Source organism: Necator americanus, chromosome III (genome assembly GCF_031761385.1).
Source record: "Necator americanus strain Aroian chromosome III, whole genome shotgun sequence".
NCBI classification, from domain to species: domain Eukaryota; kingdom Metazoa; phylum Nematoda; class Chromadorea; order Rhabditida; family Ancylostomatidae; genus Necator; species Necator americanus.
This window is the reverse complement of record NC_087373.1, coordinates 20,052,430-20,074,589: the sequence shown is the minus strand read 5'-3', so window position 1 is coordinate 20,074,589 and position 22,160 is coordinate 20,052,430. Positions and strand designations below refer to the sequence as shown.

General features: G+C 41.1%; 3 protein-coding genes across 6 annotated transcripts in view; 1 reads left to right on the top strand and 2 right to left on the bottom strand.

Moving 5' to 3' along the window:
* Positions 1–954: 954 nt before the first annotated feature.
* Positions 955–14,850, top strand: RB195_010212 (uncharacterized protein; the record flags this gene model as incomplete). 3 transcript variants are annotated; one of them, XM_064191103.1, is made up of 10 exons in its annotated part: positions 6,276–6,296; positions 6,385–6,467; positions 6,528–6,609; positions 7,062–7,238; positions 9,123–9,251; positions 9,405–9,504; positions 10,948–11,076; positions 12,892–12,979; positions 14,456–14,680; positions 14,796–14,850. In XM_064191103.1, 10 exons carry the CDS (start codon positions 6,276–6,278, stop codon positions 14,848–14,850), a joined length of 1,089 nt encoding a protein of 362 aa, XP_064048686.1. The 3 variants fall into 3 exon arrangements, with proteins under 3 accessions (XP_064048689.1, XP_064048688.1, XP_064048686.1); XM_064191105.1 differs by lacking the exons at positions 6,276–6,296; positions 6,385–6,467; positions 6,528–6,609; ... (2 more) ...; positions 14,456–14,680; positions 14,796–14,850 and adding exons at positions 1,002–1,213; positions 1,353–1,503; positions 1,578–1,714; positions 2,062–2,143 and having other exon boundaries at positions 9,405–9,563; XM_064191104.1 differs by lacking the exons at positions 6,276–6,296; positions 6,385–6,467; positions 6,528–6,609; ... (5 more) ...; positions 14,456–14,680; positions 14,796–14,850 and adding exons at positions 955–966; positions 1,116–1,213; positions 1,353–1,503; positions 1,578–1,714; positions 2,062–2,164.
* On the bottom strand, positions 10,179–11,028 carry RB195_010213 (uncharacterized protein; the record flags this gene model as incomplete). The annotated part of the gene is made up of 4 exons (XM_064191106.1): positions 10,179–10,279; positions 10,605–10,685; positions 10,744–10,877; positions 10,955–11,028. The coding sequence occupies 4 exons, from the start codon at positions 11,026–11,028 to the stop codon at positions 10,179–10,181; spliced, it is 390 nt and encodes a 129-aa protein (XP_064048687.1).
* The window catches only part of RB195_010211 (uncharacterized protein), a gene marked incomplete at both ends in the record, with an annotated part of 15,791 nt that continues 7,608 nt past the window's right edge, over positions 13,978–22,160 (bottom strand). Inside the window, 3 exons of one of the 2 annotated variants that reach the window (XM_064191102.1) lie at positions 13,978–14,037; positions 21,735–21,789; positions 21,963–22,134. In XM_064191102.1, coding sequence (XP_064048684.1) covers positions 13,978–14,037; positions 21,735–21,789; positions 21,963–22,134 — 287 coding nt within the window. Of the gene's footprint in view, positions 14,038–18,392; positions 18,544–21,696; positions 21,790–21,962; positions 22,135–22,160 lie in introns of those variants that run through there. The other variant, XM_064191101.1, reaches the window with a different exon arrangement.

Below are 22,160 nucleotides of genomic sequence, written 5' to 3'. Positions count from 1 at the left end.
TAGGTAATTGTCCGCCTTTTCTCCTCAACGTGCTGTGGTTCATCACTTAGAGCTGGGAGTCATGGAACACGCAATGCTTGGTCACACTTTGTTAGATTGTTCATTAATAGGAGAGTCCAAAACAGTTAGATGTAAGAACTCTTTTCACTTTTCCAAATAAGGCAAAGCCTTCACGATTTTGCTGTGGTGTTTTCTTCAGCACTTCTCGATATTCAATCGAGAGATCTTGGCAACGGATTTTAACTCTGTCGGAAGTGTTCTCAAATAGTCGCGTTCGTGAAGAAAATCAATCTGCAGTTCGCTACTTAGCATACTTCATCTTCGTTTTGAGCCAAACCCCCATAGAATTTGGATAAATTCCGTGCCCCCCCCCCCCCCCCCCCAAAAAAAAAAAAAATCGCAACGGGCGGAAAACACTAACACTTTCATCAAAAAGGAAACTTACGACCCAGAGTCTACCTCTGGAGCTTAGAGATCTTGGTTTCACAGCATCGAACATATGGATTGCCAATTCTATTCATTCGTACCAGTGTACGTATTTCCACTTTTGAATAGGACCTACTTTTGTGGAACCAGACAGACATAAATTCGCTGCAATTTTTCTTCTCAAACTTCTTAATTGAATTATAAGTTTTGGGTATACGTATAATATGTAGAAAATTGTGCTTGGACATTAGAAATAGGCCTCATCAACTCGCCGCTTCTTCGATGAAGTTCAGCATCCCTGCGAACGCGTGACTCAAGTGCATAATGACAAGTCTGGTACCAGTTGGAAAGTTCGACTTTCAATGAGCATCGGCATAGCTAGATTTCGTATTGATTTTTGATGAACTGTTCACGAGGTTGCTAAATAATTAGTTATATAATTATTATTATTGCAATTATTTAACCACCTCGTGTGCAGCTCATAAAAATCACTACTACGGTCTGGTATCAACTTATCGTCCCGGAGGGATGAAAGGCTTGGTTGGCGCTGGGCGGATTCGAACCTCCGATCGATTATGTTGAAGCCACAGAGGAAGCTGTTATCGACTGGGCTACATCGCCCAAATTTTTATTCACAGAACCCGTTTATAAGTAAACTCATTGCTTCACACAAATACTATAAAATTCAGAACGGAGAAGAACAATGGGAGCTGATCGGTAGTCGCACCTACAGGTGGAATGGTCCTGAAGCGCTGCGATGTAAGCACTGGGACAAGGTTGCCGTCAGGTATTGATTTTGTAATCAGCGGTACTGTTTTCAAGGCATTCTTTCGCCTTTAAATCCATTAGAAGACTATTACTTGCGTAGCTTTTTACTAGAAGAACTCTTCTGTGCCTCTCAATAAAGGAAGTAAATAAATTCTTAGATGGCACCTGTCCACGTGTGGTAATCGTCATGGTCGTCGTCACTGCAACGGTGGCACCAATGCCGATTTGGCACGAGATCCGCAAACCTATCGAGAGCTACCTCGATGGCGGAATGCCTTCACGTACGCCCAACTGCCAAGTTCTGGACATGTGAGGATGTCTCGAAACTTACCAGGCATATTTGCAAATATTTTGTTTCTGAGAAAATCCAAGGACTTGTTTAGAAAGATGAACATTTACGGTTGGCTCTAGATGGATACGACAAGAAAATGCTGAATGTGAAGTTGATTGCACCGTTAAAGATTGATGTGGACTGGAAGTGGACTATAGGAGAAGATGGCTGTAATAATTTCAGCGTTAGGTAAATACAGTGACTCAATTTTGATTGGTCTAGGCAACTTTATGCGCACCCGGTAATCATGAAGGGTTTGCGGAGATTATTGCTTTTTGTACTTTAATACACTGCCACGGCTTCTTGACGCACAACTCTGGGGTAGAGAGAACGTAAAAATGAGCTGTTCGTTGAAGTCTCGGAACTGGACGTCAGCGTTAAGTCGGTAAACAAAACACAGGTCTTGGCTAAGAAAACAACAAAACGACAACCTCAATGCAACGAATGTCCTTTGGTGGCATCCCAGCCAAATTTATGAAGCACTTTATCTATTATTCCTGTAACCATGAAGTACTGAACTCGTTTTCTTCTTCCAGAATGTCTGCAATGAGTACCATTGACAATCACCGACTGGCTGATCTGTCCGAATTCTGTCGCGCATTCGATACGGACGGCTTCGTGACGTGCAACAATTTATGACGACATACTGCACATTTCGTTTAGATTCTAGTGTCTAGTCAAGATTTTCGTTGTCTCAGAGATCTTATTATTAGCATGATGTATGTAAGCGAAGCTTTAGATCTTTATGACCCTGCTACACCCAATGATGATCTTCATTCGGGTGCCGTTGTGTTCACTTTTTTCAACATATTTTCCCCATCTATATTGCCTATCGCCTTGACTCGGGGTATTCGACGCCTTCTATTCAGCAAAACCAACTGATATTCGCTTACTTCTCTGAAGGATTTCTTGATTTTTTCTGGGTTACTGTTCGATCGATAGTGACGAAATTCGCGATTCGTACGATTGGTTTATGCAAATATTTTTTTTTGTTTTCTAACTCTATGGCAAAATGTCATTTGCAAAGTAATGAATTTCTGTATATCTGTTGTACACACCCATCTGACTTAGTAGGTTCACACAAGTTTCCTTAATTTGCATTCAGTGCTCTTATTTTGTCATAAGATTCAGAGACGTTTTGTTTCCTTTCAAAATTGTAGTTCAAGCATTATTCTTGAACCAGTCTGAACGTCCGGACTTCAGACCTTCTGTGGTGTTTGCTTCGCTCAGCTTCACTGATCAACGAAAATTAATATTAGTGCCGTTTTCTATGAAATTGGACTTGTGTATCTCCTTTTCCTTCCTTTTTTATATTATAACTAAAAGCGAAAGATTTTATAGTCTTCTTTCTAAAGGGATCAGTTCCACATTGGGAGAACATTCGAACCTCAGCTTGAAACACTCTTTACCAATATATTATAGACAAAATTTTAAAGTATCACTCGAAATATGGGTATTCCTCCTGTTTTCACCAAACAGTTATCAAAAAATGGTGTTTTGGCATAAAACGACTTGAAACACATCATCCTACTGATAAAGATAACGTTCCAGATCAAATAAACATCTTGCTACTATTTAAGCAGTCGTCTGCATGCGTGTTTCCACTTTCTGAGAACGGCGAAGGCGAAAGAACAGAGAAACAGATACGCGGAGGAGTCATGAAGGTGAAAAAAAAGCGTCCAGTGACTACTGCTATCAAAAAGCTGCAAACATCTGTCTTTTGCGTCATGCACACGAAGTTATTGCGCACCAATCCGACGCCGCGCGTCGCAGCCCATTTTATGGCCTTCTGGCGTCGGTGCAGGAATCCGACGCCGAGTTGATCCGTCATACGCCCTTTTATACCTATCTGGCGCCGGCGAACCAATTCAACGCCGTGGGATCCCCCTCAGTGAATTTTGTAGCTATCTGACCCCGTCGCACCCACTTTTTCGAATTTCGACACACGCACGCACGCACATACACACGCACACACACACACACACACACACACACACACACACACACACACACACACACACACACACACACACACACACACACACACACACACACACACACACACACACATATATATACATACATACATACATACACACACATGATAATAACAAACTGTCAATGCAGTGAATGTCAATCCCTCACAGTGATCATGAAATATGAAGGGAGCAATAAAAAAAAGAACTGAGATTTCTTTTGAGAAGAGCACCAGAACTGTTATTGATCTCTTGTTTCACGGCAGCGTTTCAGCGCCGTCGCCTTTTTCAGAGCTTGGAGAATTAAAACAAGTGATGTTCTCTTATGGATATATAGTCGGCTCGGTATAGGATAAAGCGATATGAAGCAGGGTGTGGCACCAGCGATCGCACTGCAGCAACTAAACCGCGATTCATATTTTGATCCGACCGAAGATGTTGTTGCCTTATAAAAAAATTAAAAAAAACACATAAAATATATAAATATAAAGAAATAAAAAAAGCCTTATAAAAACGATAGCTGTAAAGCTGTGCGGATCAGCGGTCGTTGAAATTTTGACGCTAATAATAATTGAGAATAATGAACCCATAGGTCAGATCAGCAAAGGTTTTGTTGATATGGCTCCTCTTTGCTAATCAGAGGGATGCATTCTTGACTACAATTCATTCTCAGATCCTAGCTTTTATCCAAAACGCTTTCAATGTTCTGCATATTGAGTTCGCACGAGCGAATCGTTTTTTGAAGGAGACATTTTTATGGAGCAGTTCCAAACAAGCCTAGGAGTGTGGATGGTTTGGGTTCTACTAAACCATCTAGGAGCTCTTTCTTTTTCTTTCCATGTGCTCGTATACTTTGGGGACTTCTGTTCGCTAATGCACTCATCCTCGCATGTGTATGATTACGCAGTTAATCCCTGATAGCTCACAATTTCCCTGATACCTGTCAGTAGTCCCTGACACCTGACACCCCTTTGATACGTTGAATTCGGAAAGAGGGCAAACGACACAATGTTGTATTCGGAAGAACCATCACAGACTGCTTGCTGCTTGCGGCAGTTTGCAGGTGGATGTTCACCACTCTCACAGTCTTGGAGACTTGCTTAACGTAATTTTTTCATATCATAGTAAAATAACCAGGAAGGAAAGCGTGTTAAGGCGAGAAAGAACTATTGAGATCGGAGTGGCGAATAAGCGGAGCTTATTACCATTAAATTTGCAATGGTTTTGTATAGTGAAGGAGGAAATGAAATTGGTGGCAAACCCGTGGCTCCAGCACCACATCTCCCACAGCTCTGCAGTTGTATCTCTTTTGCTCTCACGATATCTATGATCCAGTTGTATTGTATTATATTATTATTATATTATTATATTATTATATTGTATTATATTATTATATTATTATAGCATCCACCTATGTCAACTGGTCGACCGGTGTGCGATCTCGTCGTTTTTGAAGCGCAAACGCTGCAATTTTTCCATGCAGAACACCTATCTCATCTCTTAAGATCTTAAGCGGCCACTAAAAGAAAGAAAGGCGTCGAAAATCGAAATCAGAAAAATCATCATAATTCCACCTTGTAGAGCATGAATTTCACCGTCAAGTGATAAACAACATTTCGCCAACACTTTCTTTTCTGAGAGTGTTTCGAAGCTTGGTAAGAACGGTTCCCAGTTGTTCCTCAACCAATAGGCTGCCTATAGTCCTGCGCCACATCCAACGGCCTATTCCTTGGGAGGGGCGAGTCTAAAATAGACAGCGTAGTTCTAGAAACCAAAGCGTCATCTATCAGACGCACAATTTTGCCAGCGTCCATTTTCCGAAGCGGAATTTGAGTTGTGACAATTTAGCTTAGAATCAATGTAATGATAGTGCAATTTAGATGTGTTTGAATTTTTTTGTTGTTCAGGCTATGAAGGAGGCGAAAGCCCTCCCCAAAATGAAATATTAGTAACAATCATGGTTTACCGCTGCTAAAAACTGCAGGCTCGCAGCGATTTGAACAAAATCTGAATTAGGAGCATGTGTTAATTGTTAAGAAAGGAAATCCAACAATAAGGCACTCTTGAAAATCTGGAAACCTTGATGTGATATTTTTTTTCCATTTCCCATGCTTTACTACTTCTATGGACACTGCAATACTCGTTTATTCGATAGATTGATCGGCAGGATTTCTTCCAATCAGTCGTGCATTTCTTCTTCTAAACTTTGCTCACAACTAACAAAACTGGCATGCTGTCATTACAGCTCACTAAGTCGAATATGGAGTACCAGAAGTTATCTTTTTCCACTTGAAAATCTTAAACCATCCAACGAGGGAGAGAGTTCCTTCAACAAAATCACTGACCAGAGATATTCACAGTTTACAGGTAAACTTCTTTTCCTCTTTTCCTAAGATAACTTTTTTTTCTAGATTTTTTTGTTGGACTGAAATTCTTGTCTTCTCGCAAGCAATGAAGACCGTCACGCTCAAGCTTAATGCAATTCAATATTCTCTCCTAAGAATAATTTCGCGATGATTTTTATACGAAGCAAAAGCAAAGCTCGAAGCAAAGCTGCGAAATGAGGAAAGCCGATTGCGCACCAAATTTAGGAGAGTCGTAGCCATGGATACCATCCCTGACGCACAGCTTCACCAGTAGAATTCTGAAGCGACTTTGTCCTTGCATTTCTCACCACCTTTCTTTCTTTCTTGTAACAACTGCAACAAATTGGATAGCTTTGAACAATCAATTTTGTTCTTACAGAATTACACTGTTTTACGACAACCTCGCAAATGTCCACGGCAAGAGAGCGGGTGAGGAGAAATAAGATCGTGATAGTAGACCGTTTGGTGAATTACAGCAGACCTTAACATAGAAGAGGATCTTTTCTTTGCTCTCCAGGAGTCCGCAGCGGTTCACATGCAGTACTGGTGGCGAAAACATTTAAAACATAACGAAGAACTGGCTGAAAAGGCAAGAAGAATGTGAGCTTCAAGGGGTTTTCTTCTATTTTACACGATCAATTTAAACAGCAGATCTTTAAGTTCGGAATGGAGAGGGTTACAGGACATCTCATTGCACAACAGCGAACTGATCGAGGAATTGAAAGCGATTCGAAGACGGAAGGTTGAAAAATCTGTACTGTTATAATCAAGAGGTTATAGATCACTTAATTCAGAAGAACACTACCACTTCGATCAGTAATGAAAGTAGTGTCTTTCTAGATTAAGTCATCTCTGATCTTCAGTGATATGGGCATTGTGTGATGCATTACCACTCATACTATTCCCACACACGGAAACTAAGACAAAGCTTATGCTGAATTTTATGCTTTTCTGGCTATGATGTACTCTAGGTACGAAGGGACTGACTTAACATTGTGCACTCTTGATCCATAAATCCCAACTGCTCCGGAATCTCAGCGAGTCCCAAAAATCTGCTGATTTCCATGCACTTTTAACATAAGATTTCGATGCTCTCTTTCAGATGATCAATGATATTTCCTTTTATTCCTGTACTTTATTTGATTCGCTGACCTGTGCAAACAATCTTAGCTTTTTTCCTTGAACTCGTTTCAGGCATATGATCTAATGAAATACGAACACATACTCCAATTGCCAGCTCGAAAAGTCAATGAATACCTGGCAAAAGAGTCTGAAAATCCTTCAAAGATGATGAAAAGTGAAAGCGAGGGGATCCAGGAGAGGATGGAGAATGAGCGAAGGCACAAAGCAGCAAAAGTGATACAGCGAGCGGTGAGTTTTCTCACCCTCCATCTTCATGCCAAGGATGACAAGCTACTTTCAGTTCAGAAAATATCACAGAAGAAGGATGGCTGCCAGATACAAACATAGAATCACACAGTTGAGGTAAGAGAGAGTTCATCTCTTTTTCAATGCATCTTCTTTTCTCTTTCGAAAACAATTCAATTTCAATTCAATTGCAATCTCAGTGTAATGTGCTGCAGTGATTTCCGAATGTCTTCATGCTTTCGAAAGAAAACCTCTTTCTATTGATTTCCAAGGAAGATGTTCGGTCCATCGTCCTTTACCTTTTATATAATGATTTGCCTTTCCTTTATCCGTTATGTAATAATTCTGGTAGGTGCATTTTTCTGTGTGTTCATCCGTGTATTTATTCACTTGATTGCTCACTCGTTTCGAAGCGCACTGCAGCTTGCAAACAAACGTTTTGGAAGCGGTTGCAATGTAAGCTACTTTCTGCATAAACTTTACTTCCTCTTCTTTCTTAAAAATTTATTTTGGAGTACATTTGTAGACTTCACTTCGCGAAACATTTGCCGAAAACTGCTCCTTCAACTGTTCTTGTTAAAAAAAGAAGAGAAGTCCAAAAAAAGAAAATGATTTAGTGAAAACTGCAGGTATTAGAAGTGAAACTGAGTGAGCTATACATGTGATTATTCAAGTAATTGGAAGATGACTGAGCACAGTAACCAAATGCGAGAGCCACAGTCCTATCAAAACGTCGATCCTTTTTGCTTCTGATGGACCTACGGTAGACTTTTACGCGAAGGGACTTCATCAAACTCTGCGTTCGGCTCTCATCTGGGAGCAATTGAAAACTTTGTACGTAACCGCCTACGAGATGTTTCACTACAAACAATATGGCTTTGACCATATATAGTTGGATCAAAACGACATCAACCACGGTGCACTTGCGTAGGGCTCGAAGGGTTAGCGGCTGGGATCAAAGTGGCATCCGCAGTGATGATTGGTGCGAGCTAGGTTCCCCGCTCGGTCATAAGCGTTAAGCTTCAAGCGTAGCCGCTTACCCAATCGCACCGAGCATCAGGTCGTTTTGACCACTCTATATCAAGTCATCGACTCAAGAGTAACGAAAAGTAACGGTTTGGTTGGCACATGCTCGCAATTCAGAAGAAGATGAAAAACCTGATGAAGCGTGAGTACGTTCATTTCCTACCAGTTCGTCCAGCGCGAGAAACTGTCTTCCTGTGCGAATTTTCCATGCGTCTAACCGTTACTGACTAACCTGCTACCGTACTGACTTATTCTATACGAGGCAAATTGTAAGTGACCTTTGTGTTCGCTTCGGTTCCCTCCGCAGAATATGCAACGGTTTTACTTGAAGCAGGGGAAATCTCGTTGGCTATTGTCCGCTCCCTTGTGGACGCGGACCGTGGGACATTGTAGGTAAAAACCTCGTAAGGAAAAAATACAAAAAAAAAGCCGTCTACCACGCCGTTTTGCAGGAAGTTAGGGGGATTGGGCATCGTCGCGCTCATACTCTTAATCTACAACCCTGACCCTATCTCTTCCTTGAGAGGTCCCAAATCTTCAAACTCGTGGTATGTTCCCTTTGATTCACTGCTACTGGAAATCAGCGAAAGCACGGCTCTTTCTTTACAGTTTTTTGTTTGTTAGGGTTTCATCTCTTCATAAGAAAAGACGCTACCACTCAAAATGTGCTAAGTTATTATTAACCATTTGACAACATACGAAATCTGGCAAGCTGAGTAGAAACGTAATCCAAATTGTTCGACGAGGTCTACTCACAGCGAAACTTTTGCTGAGTTTGTTTCACATCACAACTCGTTCTGGTCCGTAAGAAAGTCAAAATAGGTATCTTTTGGGTTGGCGGAGCCTTTAGACTGTTTACAGCACACTCACCAAAACTATCGAAATGTGCTCAGGCCAAATCGTCGAGTACAACTCATCGCCCAAATAAATGATCGGTTGAACGGACGGGAGAGTCTTCGAAACGATCACATCAACATTATCAAGGAGAAGGTACATAGGAGAGATTCGCACCAGAATTCCAACTATTTATATAATTTAGTTAAGAGTAATCTTGTCTTAGTTTAAGTAATTTTAGTCCGCAACATTTCTGAAGTATGATAAGTAAAACGTTTACCAACCCTTGTAATCAGGTGATTCTTCTAGATAATGGAGTACCGAATGGCTAGAGATCGAGATGCAGACACATACGCAAAGCGGCAACTTGTAATACAGTCTATGAAGCGGGACATTGCAGTACTAAACAGTGAGTATTCATTCTTACAGTCGCGTGAAAACGAACTTAACGCTGGTGCAGTTGCGTAGGCGGCCGCATTCGAAGTGGTGCGCTGGTGCTAACTACACATCGAATTTAAAGGCATCACTCCACGAATCTGATGTTGTACGGATTTCAGGTGGAGTATTCGTATATGGATAGGAGACTATGGAGAGGGGTGATTCCGTCCATTTCTTCCTAATTCCCGTAAAAAAACGGCCCGGAAGATACGGCTTCAGGCGTTCTGGGGCACTTCTTTCCACAAGGAGTTCGACTGGAGCGCGCCAGCCTTGTGCGGCGCCGCATCTTCCGGGCCGTTTTTTATGGCAGTTAGGAAGAAATGGACGGAATCACCACTCTCTCCATAGTCTCTCATCCCGTATACGAATACTCCACCTGAAATCTGCACCACCTCAGATTCTTGGGGTGATGCCTTTAAGCTAACATGATTACTCTGAGCTAAAAAAAAAACTATCTTCTAGGCCAAGCTAAGGTTGAAATGTTCTTTTTTAGGCAGTTCTCCACATTTTATTACCCTTATTACACTATTAGGGCGTGTGTAGTGTAGCGGTTAGAGGTTCTGCTTCCTGCACGATCAATTGGAGGTTCGAACCTGCCCTAGTGCTCACCAAACCTTCCATCCCTCCTGGGTCGATAAATTGGTATCAGACTTGTCTGGGAGGATAAAAGCACTGACTTGGCACATCAGCTAGCCACCGCAAGTCATTGTATAGGCCAGTTACAAGTTCGTAAACCTCAAACGATTCTTAATTGAAGTGAATGTGGGGACGCGTCCCAAGCGGATTGATTAACGCCTGAAACTTTATCCTTTTTAACTTTTCCTTTTATTACCCTATTGCTATTCTTACATTACGCTTACACATCTCAGAAAAACAATTGGATTTTCATGAAAACAAATATGTTAGAGCAACTTTAAACACTCTGTTAATATATCAATTGTACTTATGGTTAGCTATTATTGCATAACAAAAAGCTTAAAGAACAGAAAGAAAGGTGTAAATTACACCAACACAAGGAAGAAGATCCAAACAGAGAAAATGCGTTGTGGGCGGCAAGCCCATCACGATCACCTGATTTCAGGCAGGTGTCGGTAACTGTATGCAGTACGGTTGGATGTACGTGATAAACCTTCACAATCGAGTCAAAACGACCTGAAGTATGGTGTTAATACGTATGCGGCTCTGATAAATGTGGGATCTTTCCTTATACCTCTAGTCCGATTGCAGCAAGCGAAGGTACCAAGACCATCGATCTCAATCGCAAGTTTCGTCCGACCTCGTTTAGGCAACTGCACAAGGTCTCGGATTATTTTGGCGTCTGTACCGCGTCGCAGGCGCTGACTGCTGCATTGACTTGAAGATCAACGTTTAAAGGGGGTGACTCAGGTTGTAGTTCTAAAATGTGATGTTCTAGGTATTACCCCAGAAACAGCAGCCACTCCAGCTCTTCTGAAATGCCTTGGTTCAACGAGACCATTAGCCAACTACAAGGCATCGTTGAGTCACGAAACGGAAATGGAGCGAATAGACGACAGACTCATTGGTATTCATTTCTGAACCGCTATGTTCTCTTCCAATCAAGTAACCATTTAAAAAATCACGAGACTTGCAATTTCGAGGTCTCTGTGGGCAAATATAGAGTTCGTGATGTAAATTACGCGCATAGGCGTATCCTTGCTCAGTACCGGGTGCGTATCGTTAGGAACCCGCGACAACCTATCCTTAGAGGAAACAACTAACAACGGCGATATTTGATTGCGCTGCGCAGCGAGGGCCGTCGCTAGGCACCCGCAGCCGAATAAGTGTCTGTAGAGTAGGCTGTCGATAGGCCAGACCAGGCATATCTTAGGCTAGGTGTGATCACTAAACCACGCCCATCCATGATGTGGTGATGGATTATGGATGGGCGTGGTTTAGTGATCACAGCTAGCCTAAGATATGAAGTCATGGGCCGTGTTTGTATTGCAATAACGTGATTGAATTGACTTCTAGGAAGGTTCAAAGAACAAAAAGGCAACAACGCGGCCATGTAAAAAGTGGAAAAAAGACGTAGAGAATGAAAATGCTAAAAATTAAGCAAAAAGGGAGCAAGAGAGAACAACGAAGATTTGTACAAGAAAAAAAAAACAACATCAGAAAACATAAATGAAGCTAACGACGTTCCAAAATAGAAGTGTTAAGGAGTAAAAACGAAAATCTGGTCATTGGAAAACGCAGATATGTGATTGAAAAAAATTATATAGAAGATATAGACATATTTGTATACAGTGTTTAATGCACGTAAGATACTGCATTAGTTTGTAAAAGTTTCAATTTGTTTGCTTTACACAAATAAAACACTATTATTTTCTATTTCTGGAATTTCGTGTGCAAACGCTGTATCTCTATAAGCGATCGATACTCCGTACAGAAGCAATACCAGAGATAGCGTGCTCCCGCGAGGCATGTTTCACACCTCATTAGAAGATGAGGGTCGAAGATGGACGATGTGACGGGCGGGGCATAAGGCAAACGCAGCGCGATGCGCTACTGACGCTACAAACTGCTGCGCAGCGCTATTAAAGATCTCTGCTGCCAGTCGTTTCCCCTAAGAATAGGTTGTCGCGGAAGCTGCAGGTACCTAACGATACGCACCCCGCAGTGTGTCAAAATTACACGAGGCTTGGCGCAACTGCGCAATCGTCTGCACCCGAAGCGACGCGATGGAGCTAGCGGTTTTGGTCGAGGTGGAACAGTCGTTAACCGCAGCGATGAGTGATGCTAGCAAGAGTCCCCTCTCAATCCTAAATGCTACGCTCCACCGCGCCTACCGCTTCGAGCGTACCTGCTTACGCAACTGTGCCGAACTTCATGTCGTTATCACTGTTGGTTTACTACTTCATAACAATAACATTTTGATGAACACCTAGTACTGATGCCAAACTTCTTTTCATCAAGTTTGCCTTCTGACTTCTAATCGTGCAGTGACATCGTAGCCGCCTTCGCTATGTCGTCACGTTCATTTATATCAACTGAACCAAACTGCGCGCCAGAATACCACCCTTTGCACCGCTTATGATACTCACAATATTCTCAAACCAAAGTCCACTGCCTTCGCATTATGTTATCGTAATTGTATTCCTTAATAAATGTTCGATGTACAGTTGATCATCTCTAGGAAATCTACATCTCACCAGCACGTTTCAGGCAGTTAGTTGAATTCCCGGTGTTCAACAGCATGGAGCCGCCAGTTTCGTGCTAAGAAGGTTAATACTACTTAGAAGTAATCGCTGGTATCCATTTGTCTATCTCACCAGGTTGAAGAATGAATATAAGTTGTGTTATTTTGGTAGGTCTAAGTTCTTGGCCCACCATGCAGATCAATTCTCTGACCTAGCAGCACCATGCCAACCGATATCTATGAACTGTCGATGTGAATATATGATGTCAACATTTGAACGAGTGAAGTCAACCATAACATACTAAAAGCGTCAACATAGAGTACGTCCACAATCAGTGGCGCTTATGAACATTTCAATGCAATAATAACTCGACATTGCCGAAGACTCGTTTATAACGCACAACGCACTCATAGATCAGTCAAGTGTTAACACTGAAGAACAAATGAACTAAACAATTTATATAATACAATTTTCGTGTTTTCTGGATTTCTTTCTGACAACAATATAGCAGGGAACAAATGAACAAAAAAAAAAACCGGTTCATTGGACATATTTCCTTAATGGCACCCGAACGTTGCTCAATGCAATGAGCTGCTTCCCATACTTTTCATATAGTTCACCTCCCTCCTGAAAGAAAACCACCATATCAAGAAGTGAAATAACTGAAAAAAAACAAGAAGAATTTCAGCACTTCAAAGTCTTTGGATGGTTCCCGCATTGTTAACGCAATCCTTCTTCCACGAATGTGATGCGACATCACAGCATGTTTCCATTCGTACCCAAAATGAATAACTTGTTTTTGTGAAAACGATAAGCAAGATCCAGTTCGTGATAACATGAATGAGAGCTGTCAATAACAAAATCATGAGTAACCAATAACTGATACTAGCGTTGTTCCTGTTCCGAAAGGGCTAACATTACTTAGTCACGTTTTCGTTTGTTAAGTTCGTCTACTACAGAAACAAACGAACTTTGCTTCTCGTATTGCTTACAAACATTCAGTTAAGTAGCACTATAATAAAAAGGAGTCGATTTGAAATCGCACACATGTAGAATTCCTGATAAAATAATATATTATAGTACCACACTGCAAAGTGACTTGTTGAGTAGTTTTCTATCCTGATTAATGATAAAGTGAATGATTAGTGATTGAAAATATCAGATACTTCTCATGCAAACGTTATCTCATTTGTATCTTATTCCATCTTTATTTGTAACCATTCTAATTCTTCTCATCACCTTTATAAAACGTCATAAATCCGTTAAAAAAAAAGAAAAATGAATTACCTCGATTCTTCTGCCATGCATAGCAGACTTCTACGGGGAAACCAAACATAGCACAGCTAAATCAATCAAATATGATAAAGCAGAATTGTTAGCATCATCGAATTTTAAGAGAACTACGCGGTAGTGACATGTATACTAATAAGATAGTAACACTTTTTGACCGTTCTGTCGAATCATCATCATAAAAGAATCGAAAATACAGAATTCTTTGTCATCTTCTAAAATTCACCATCACATTGATCTATTTTCCATACCGGTTGTAACTCAAACAAATTTGCTTCGCAAATTAGCGGAACGCTACACCACACCCGCCCTGGGTTTGTACTTAGCAGATCATAATTCAGAGGTTCCGGTTCCTGTGCGATCGACCGGAGATTAGAATCCGCCCTAGTGCTCACCAATCGTTTCATCCCTCCGGTCAAGCGTGTGTTGAGAATTTCTCAACAGGGGGTCGTAAGAGGGGTGTCGGATCAGGGGGGAGGAGGAGGAGGAGGAGGAGGAGGAGGAGGAGGAGGAGGAGGAGGAGGAGGAGGAGGAGGAGGGGGAGGAGGAGGAGGAGGAGGAGGAGGAGGAGGAGGAGGAGGAGGAGGAGGAGGAGGAGAGGAGGAGGAGGAGGAGAGGAGGAGGAGGAGGAGGAGGAGAAGGAGGAGGAGGAGGAGGAGGAGGAGGAGGAGGAGGAGGAGGAGGAGGAGGAGGGGGGTAAGAGGGGGTCGGAAAATTAAGAAAAAATGAAAGGAGCAAAGAGAAAATGAAGACGGGGTTGTCGTTTTCAAACAAATACATATTAAGGTTTACAAAATGAAGTGTAATTTAGGTATGCGACATTCAGCAGAAAAACAGGAGTGAAAACTGCTTCTTTTCAGAAGTAGTGGTGAACCTTGAAAGATGATCAGCAGTGAATGGCATGTTTTTATCGCATATCAGAAGATATGAAACGTATTCTAAGGCTTTTTTTTTCAGGTCCCGATATCTGCGACTAAAAAAATGGAAGAGTTGTCTCAAAGAAGAAAAAATGTCAATGATGCATTTTCAGTACTTGAGTTCTGTTTAATATGAAAATAAATGATATAGAATAAATAAATTTTTTTAATATTCGAATAAACGATTGAAGAAGACTCGCGGTTGCAGTTGAGGAAGACTATTGTAGCATAAAAAGTTAAGAAAAAAAGTTAATGAAACTACTGCGCTTTTTGAGCCAATCTTGAAAATGGACGATAGAGCATTTTTTGCTGCTCTAACTGATGCTTGATGACGTCGGAGTCGCTTCGGTAGCACAAACCAAAACAATTGAAATCTTGAATAAATGTGATGCATAATAAATAAAGTGATAATGTTGTGATGTGATAAAATAGGAAACTCATTATTTTAAATGCAATTAACTACCTGGAAGTTTTTGTTCTTTCAAAAAATCGACTTTTTGTCAAACCCATCAGGTCTAAGCACTACAAAATTACAGTTCTACAAAACAAAATTGCAAAATTACAGTCTACACTACAAAATTGTGTGTTACTAATTTATATGGAAGAAATGAAACTAACCAAAGGTGACTTCGTATTGAGTACCATAAAAGGCAATCTTCATAGGTTGCACAGTGCTTTGGCACTCTTCGTCACAGCCAATTCAATATATTGAAGATCTGCAGTTGTACGAGAACGCAGCGTCGAAAATCCGCTTAGGAACGGATGACAAACGAGATCTTCAGAAGTTAACAGAAGTGTAAGAGCACTAAGTAAAAGTAGAAGCATAGCTGCAATGAAAAGCAAGTACGCTGGCTCGTGTTGGTAAGTGTAGTGCAGACTTATTTGTGCGCGATTACAAAGACTTCGATAAGGACATCTGTTAATTGGCCATTAAATGCTCTGTTGAAATAGGGCTGATGCTGTTGATTCATCAAGATTGGATGGCTCAACAGGATACCGCGCTGTTTTTAATGTGACGGTCAGGGATCAATCCCTGCAAAAGTTTTGCTGGTTTTGCATTTGGCGTAAAAGAATTTAGAGAGCACATTTCTCATCCTACAGTGACGAACTTCTTACTTTCAGTCGAAAAAGCAATTCTGATGCTGCTGCTGAGCGAAAAAAAGACATCTACAGGCGCAATTAGGGTTAAAATTAGTACAAAGTAGGCTCCACGAGTTGCTGAATATCTACGCTCAAAGTGAATTTCATGCAGTAAAGTTGGCTGCGATCTGTAGAGAGAGATTTCTTCTATATTTCTACATAGTTTGGTGTCTCCAGCTTTCCTGGTCTTTTTGAAACCTAGTTGAGAAAAATCCCAATTTTTGCCTCAAATTTCCGAGTTTTTCTCAACTAGCTTTTGAGAAAGCCAGAACACTTACAGAGGCCAAAATTTGCAGTTAAGGGTTTTCCTTGATGCTCTATCCAAATATGGAGTCGAATTTTTCAAAGGCGCTACCGTATCCTCGCAACGGGAAAAAGAGCGAAATCTCAGATTTTCGGCAACGCGTCAAAATCTGTGTGACTTCAAACAAATTTCCATAACTCTGCTCATTGTTTATAAAAACGAATTCGGTTTGAGGCATGGTGTAGAGGAAGATTTTTGCTATCATAATTTTTGTTTTCGCTTTTTTACAGGCAGGTTTCATCTCTAAAAAAAGCTAGTTGAGAAAAAGTTGAGAAAAATGCCAAATTTCTCAACTTTTTCTCAACTAGGTTTCAAAAAAAGCCAGAAGGTCTTTGTAGAAGATTTTTTAACCGTTTTATAACGCAAATCTTCCTCTACACAACGCAGCCAGCTTTATCTTCTTATTTCTCTTCGTTAGTGAGTTATTCATGTTTATTTCAAGGTAACAAAATCGGACCTGTCCAACAGTAATTTCCAATTAAGACCTGGTTTTAATCGCTAAAATAACCTCTATATAACCGAACTCTCACCCGTTCATTTCCATTGACGATGAGTAAAATTGTTTGTTAATAGTTGGAAATAGTGTGAAAATTGTTTTAAAAGGTGTTCTCCTTCTTTTCCAGCTGTTTTTTCGTTTTGCAAAAATAATGGTTCCGGCGGGGATCGAACTTTTGTTTATTGTTTAAAACTTTTATTTTTCTTGATCTTCTTCCATCTGGCACACGTCACGCGGCATCTTGAACATATAATTGACATGAACATATAATTTCTAGTTATTATTTATTCCATTAATATCGCTGCATTACAATATGTATTTTGTTTTACTTGTAGCATTACTATTTCTTAAAATAATTTATTATTTATTTGTTATATTGTATTATTTTAATTTATTTATTAGGCGTTTATTTGTTTTTTAAAATTCTTTTTATTATTATACCCAAATTTTGATTGCTGTATGGGCAGCTATACTGATAGGAACGAGATGAGGGGATCGTATTTGGGAGGGTCTGCGAGGGGTGGTCGTTTTTAGGAGGGATTTTTCCCAACTATACGCTTGGCCCTGCCTATATGGCTGGCATGCAAACACGGTTGAGTTCGCTCTCACTAGTTTCCTTTCCAGATGTTCCTTCGTCATATTCCTACAACATTCTCGAAATGGTTATTCATGTAGACTTTCATAAATGGCAACAAAGACAAAGAGGCTGTAACAAGTGATACTTCAAAAACACGATGTCTTCAGAGTTTTATCGACTAGAAATCCAAAAAAAGTGCTATCTTCTGACATTCTATTGGATCCAACATTTTTATTTCCATATCTTCCTTGTGTTTGTTTCTTATTTCAATGTTCTTCGTGTGGGCAGCTATACTGGTAGGAACGAGGTGAGGGGGTCATTTTTGGGAGGGTCTGCGAGGAGGGTCGTTTTTAGGAGGGATTTTTCCCAACTATACGCTTGACCCTGCCTATATGGCTGGCATGTAAACACGGTTGAGTTCGCTCTCACTAGTTTCCTTTCCAGATGTTCCTTCGTCATATTCCTACAACATTCTCGAAATGGTTATTCATGTAGACTTTCATAAATGGCAACAAAGACAAAGAGGCTGTAACAAGTGATACTTCAAAAACACAATGTCTTCAGAGTTTTATCGACTAGAAATCCAAAAAAAAGTGCTATCTTCTGACATTCTATTGGATCCAACATTTTTATTTCCATATCTTCCTTGTGTTTGTTTCTTATTTCAATGTTCTTCGTGTGGGCAGCTATACTGGTAGGAACGAGGTGAGGGGGTCGTTTTTGGGAGGGTCTGCGAGGGGGGGGGGGGGGGTCGTTTTTAGGAGGGATTTTTCCCAACTATACGCTTGACCCTGCTCCGGGGTCGATATTTGGTACCAGACCTGTCTGGGAGGATAAAGACATCGGCTAGCCACCGCAAGTCATTGTATAGGCCAGTTACACGTTCGTAAACCTCAAACTATTCTGAATTGAAGTGAACGTGAGGGCTCATTCCAAGCGGATTGATCAACGCCAGAAACGTTATCCTTTATCCTTTAAGTACAAGCCCATTCTTCACTTAACTCTAGTTTATGTGAACAACGTTCCGTCTGTTCCCAGGAGCTTTCGCATTCGCATTCAAAGAGTGTCTCGGCTGTTTCGACTTTGAATGGATTTTCAGCGCTGGAGTCAGCAGAGCAAATCGCTCTGAATGCATGTGAAGGGAAAGTGCTCAAGGTATGCACAGAAATTTGCCTCCAATCGTGACAAGTAACGATAGGAAGGGTTCGTCAAAGTCTCCCCCGTCTAAATAATGATAATGATCCAATCTTAAACGTGAATACATATGCGTTCATGCGTTTAACTGAAAAGCAGGTATAAAATACTGTACTGAAAAGCCCTAACGGGATTCCAAAGTTTTACACGGCAAGTGTTTCAAGAAGTTTAGAGATAGCTGGCTAAAGTGCTATGTAGTAGTCCTTGGCTTTCGAGAAGTTCAGATCATTCCGATTATCTCAGACACCACAAACTCTTCCTCCAACACCATCCTACAATAAGCGTTCTCTCACCTGTCACCGTTCAACGTAAAAATCTCCTTCCATTTAAGAAAGCAAAAACTTGAAAGCTAGTAAACAAATGAGGCCAGCAGAAATTAAAAAGGCTCATGCGATGGTTTAATCCATCTTTGCGCTTACATTCGAATATGACTACTTTGAGAATGGGTTAGTCATTTGTTCGCAGAAGATCATATATGACGTAATGAGGAAAGTTCGAGGAAAGGAGACAAATAGTGGGAAATCCCGCACACCGTAATGTGTAATTTCTGTGTAAGTGAAGAAAATGCTAAGTAGTAGTGCGTTTAAAGGCAGTATATCACGAAAATGAGTATGTTGGGATTCCTAAGTGAATAGATGGAGGTAAAGAGTATACTTCACGGATATGAGCGTGATCCATTCCATTTCACCTAAGAGTAAAAGAAAAGGTTTGAAGAAACAGCCTTCGTAGTACCGGTGTCCCCAACTATGCTATTTGTTCCGCAACAGAACGCGAACAATTTCGTCGCCGTGCAACGTCGTCCGCAATACAACTAGTGTAACTTAAATAGACAGCAGAGCATTCCAAACTACACAATCGCAGACGCACTGCGGATCTACCACCAGTAATAAGTGGCGTTGTAAGGGGGATTAGTTTCATCAGCGGTTGCGCTCCCTGGATTACTAGTCGGAATTGAGCGTGCTTACGCTCATAGTCGTGATCTACACCTTGTTCCTTTTCTATTCTTGAAGAGGACCAAACACCGTCTATAGTAGAGTCAAAACGACATGAAGCACGGTGCAGTTGCGTCAGCGGTTGCGCTCGAAGCGGTGCGGAGGAGTGTAGTGGTTGGGATCGAGCGGGGACCCTTACTACCACCGTTCATTGCTGCAGTTCGCAATGGTCTCGCCTCGATTCCAACTGCTATCTCCACCGCGCCGCTTCGAGCGCAGTCGCTTACGCAACTGCAACGTGCTTCATGTCGTCTTGACCCGACTACATTTCGTGCCTTTAAAGGTGTTTCCTACCATGAACGAATGGATTGCAAAGAAACGGATTTCTTTTAAAAACAGACTCTTCTGCATAATTACCCCACTCCCGACAAGCAAATTGCATCAAATTGTAGTGTCAAAGTCGGCGCATACTTGCGCAATTTATTCACCTACATTATGCGAAATGCTCGTATAGCACTACACTTTAGTCAGAAAGCAGCTGGCTGAAGAGCCATAGAAGCCCTCTCCTCTCCAATCCAGTAGAAGAATATTTCGGATTCTATATCGCCAAAATGTTGCGATCTCTTTTCTAGGTTGCTTCGGTTCTCGATAGCACCTCCTCTACCTACTCTGACGACATTTTGGGACGTTGCTATGACCCTACGTACAGTAAATGTAGCTTTTTCTCGTACTTCACGTGAAAATTTCTCTCGCTTCTAATACGTAGAAAACTTGAGGTCACTTTACATAATAATGCATCTCCTCAAGATTCTATTAAAAAATTGCAATGAGTGCGTTCTGATTTTCCAAAACAATTTCCGCTTTGCAGCACGTGAACTATATAACAGCATATCTAAGAAAGTTCCATAATTATCGATGGACATCGGGATTCTTTTCAACGATGACGCAACACATGATGGCAGTAGGTAGGCAGAGTCAGCTATTTAGGCAGCAACGACAGTGAATCTCTTTACGATTCACTACATCGCTAATTGTTCTGGTAAGGCATGATAGGAAACGAGATGGAAAATCTACGGAATCTCTTTACCGTGTTTGCCACCGTAAGGTCTTAGCAAATTGAGATTAAAAAGCAGATCCATGGGAATCAATAAGCCGATAAGGTTGACATTTCCCCAGAAAAAGATTACCAGAATCATCTTCAGTTAGTATGCCCTCACCTACGTCTGGCGCAGTAGCAAGCTAAAACTAATAAAAGCAAGCAGCAATAAAAGCAAGCAACTAGATCAAGTAATTCCGAGAGGAAGGTAGAATACCGTACGCCCTCCATTACAAAGGGGCTTTGATCCAAGTCCGCGGAGAGATGCCAGCCATTAGCACAGCGTTTGGACTCGAGGTAGGACCCCTACTACCACCGTTTACTGCGGCAGTTTGCAATGGTCCCAACTAGATTTCAACCGCTATTTCCACCGCGCCGCTTCGACCGCAACTGCTTACCCAACTAAACCTTGCTTCATGTCGTTTTTACTCGACTGTATGATTTTTCCTAAATAATTTTTCAGAATAAGTCACGCCGAGCAAAAAAAACTTTCACAATCTTACGACACTGTCGAAGAAGGTGTTAAAAAAGTAGAAAGACGTTCTAAGCCGATACTGCACTTACTGAATACACGTAATTAAAATAATTTTGTATCTTCAGGATACTATGTTGCACAATTAACACGGGAAACGATTCATAGAAACTCACAGCCGATTGCATGCAGCAAAATTTGTTTTTGCACAATAGGCCGTCAGTAGCACAGAACTGTCGAATGCTAGATCCGATATCACCACTAAACCTCCTATCTTACAGAAGTCTTGTTTTTAAAGATTACTTCCAATAATGACTATTTATCGGAGATGCTTAGATACCCTGCTCCTGTGAGGCATTTTTTGGCACCTTATTAAGCGATCAGTAGCAGGACAACGTGAAGAAAATTGTTGAAACCATGCAAATTTTAATCTCCAAAATACGGGATTCTAAGAAATCTCCTTATGCATATGTACGTATTCAGGGCCGTACGCGCTCAACTGGATTACTACTATCGACTGGAAGAGGAGAGGTGCGCAAAGCATGCGTCGCGGCAGATGCATCATGCACACATTTGGCGCTTACTTTTTATAATGATTAACTGCAAAAGGAACACAATGTACCTGTCGAGTTTTCTCATTTGCAAGAGTCATAGCGGAACCACTCAACAGGTTGATGCTGGAAAAAATACTTCCGTTCAATGAGCGAGAAAGAATCAAAGAATTGCAAGACCTTTAACAGGGATTGTCATGTATGAAAGGCATTTCTATGAAAAGGATGAAACAATGGAAACCACAATGCATACACAAAAAGTGAAATCTCTTAGCTTTCAAAAAGTCTTGAAATACTACCTTATGAGACGATTCCCCCAGATCCATGTATCGTCGAAGTGCATCTCAATAGCACTTTTCCTTTTCTCGTCGTACTCTAAGTTGCACATCTCAAAAGGAACGTAGTTTCCTAACTTCTCTTGGGATACTGACTTCATCTTTTCAAGCAACATGTCCGCATATTCTGGCATTCCTCAAATACCGAGTTCTGGATATAAA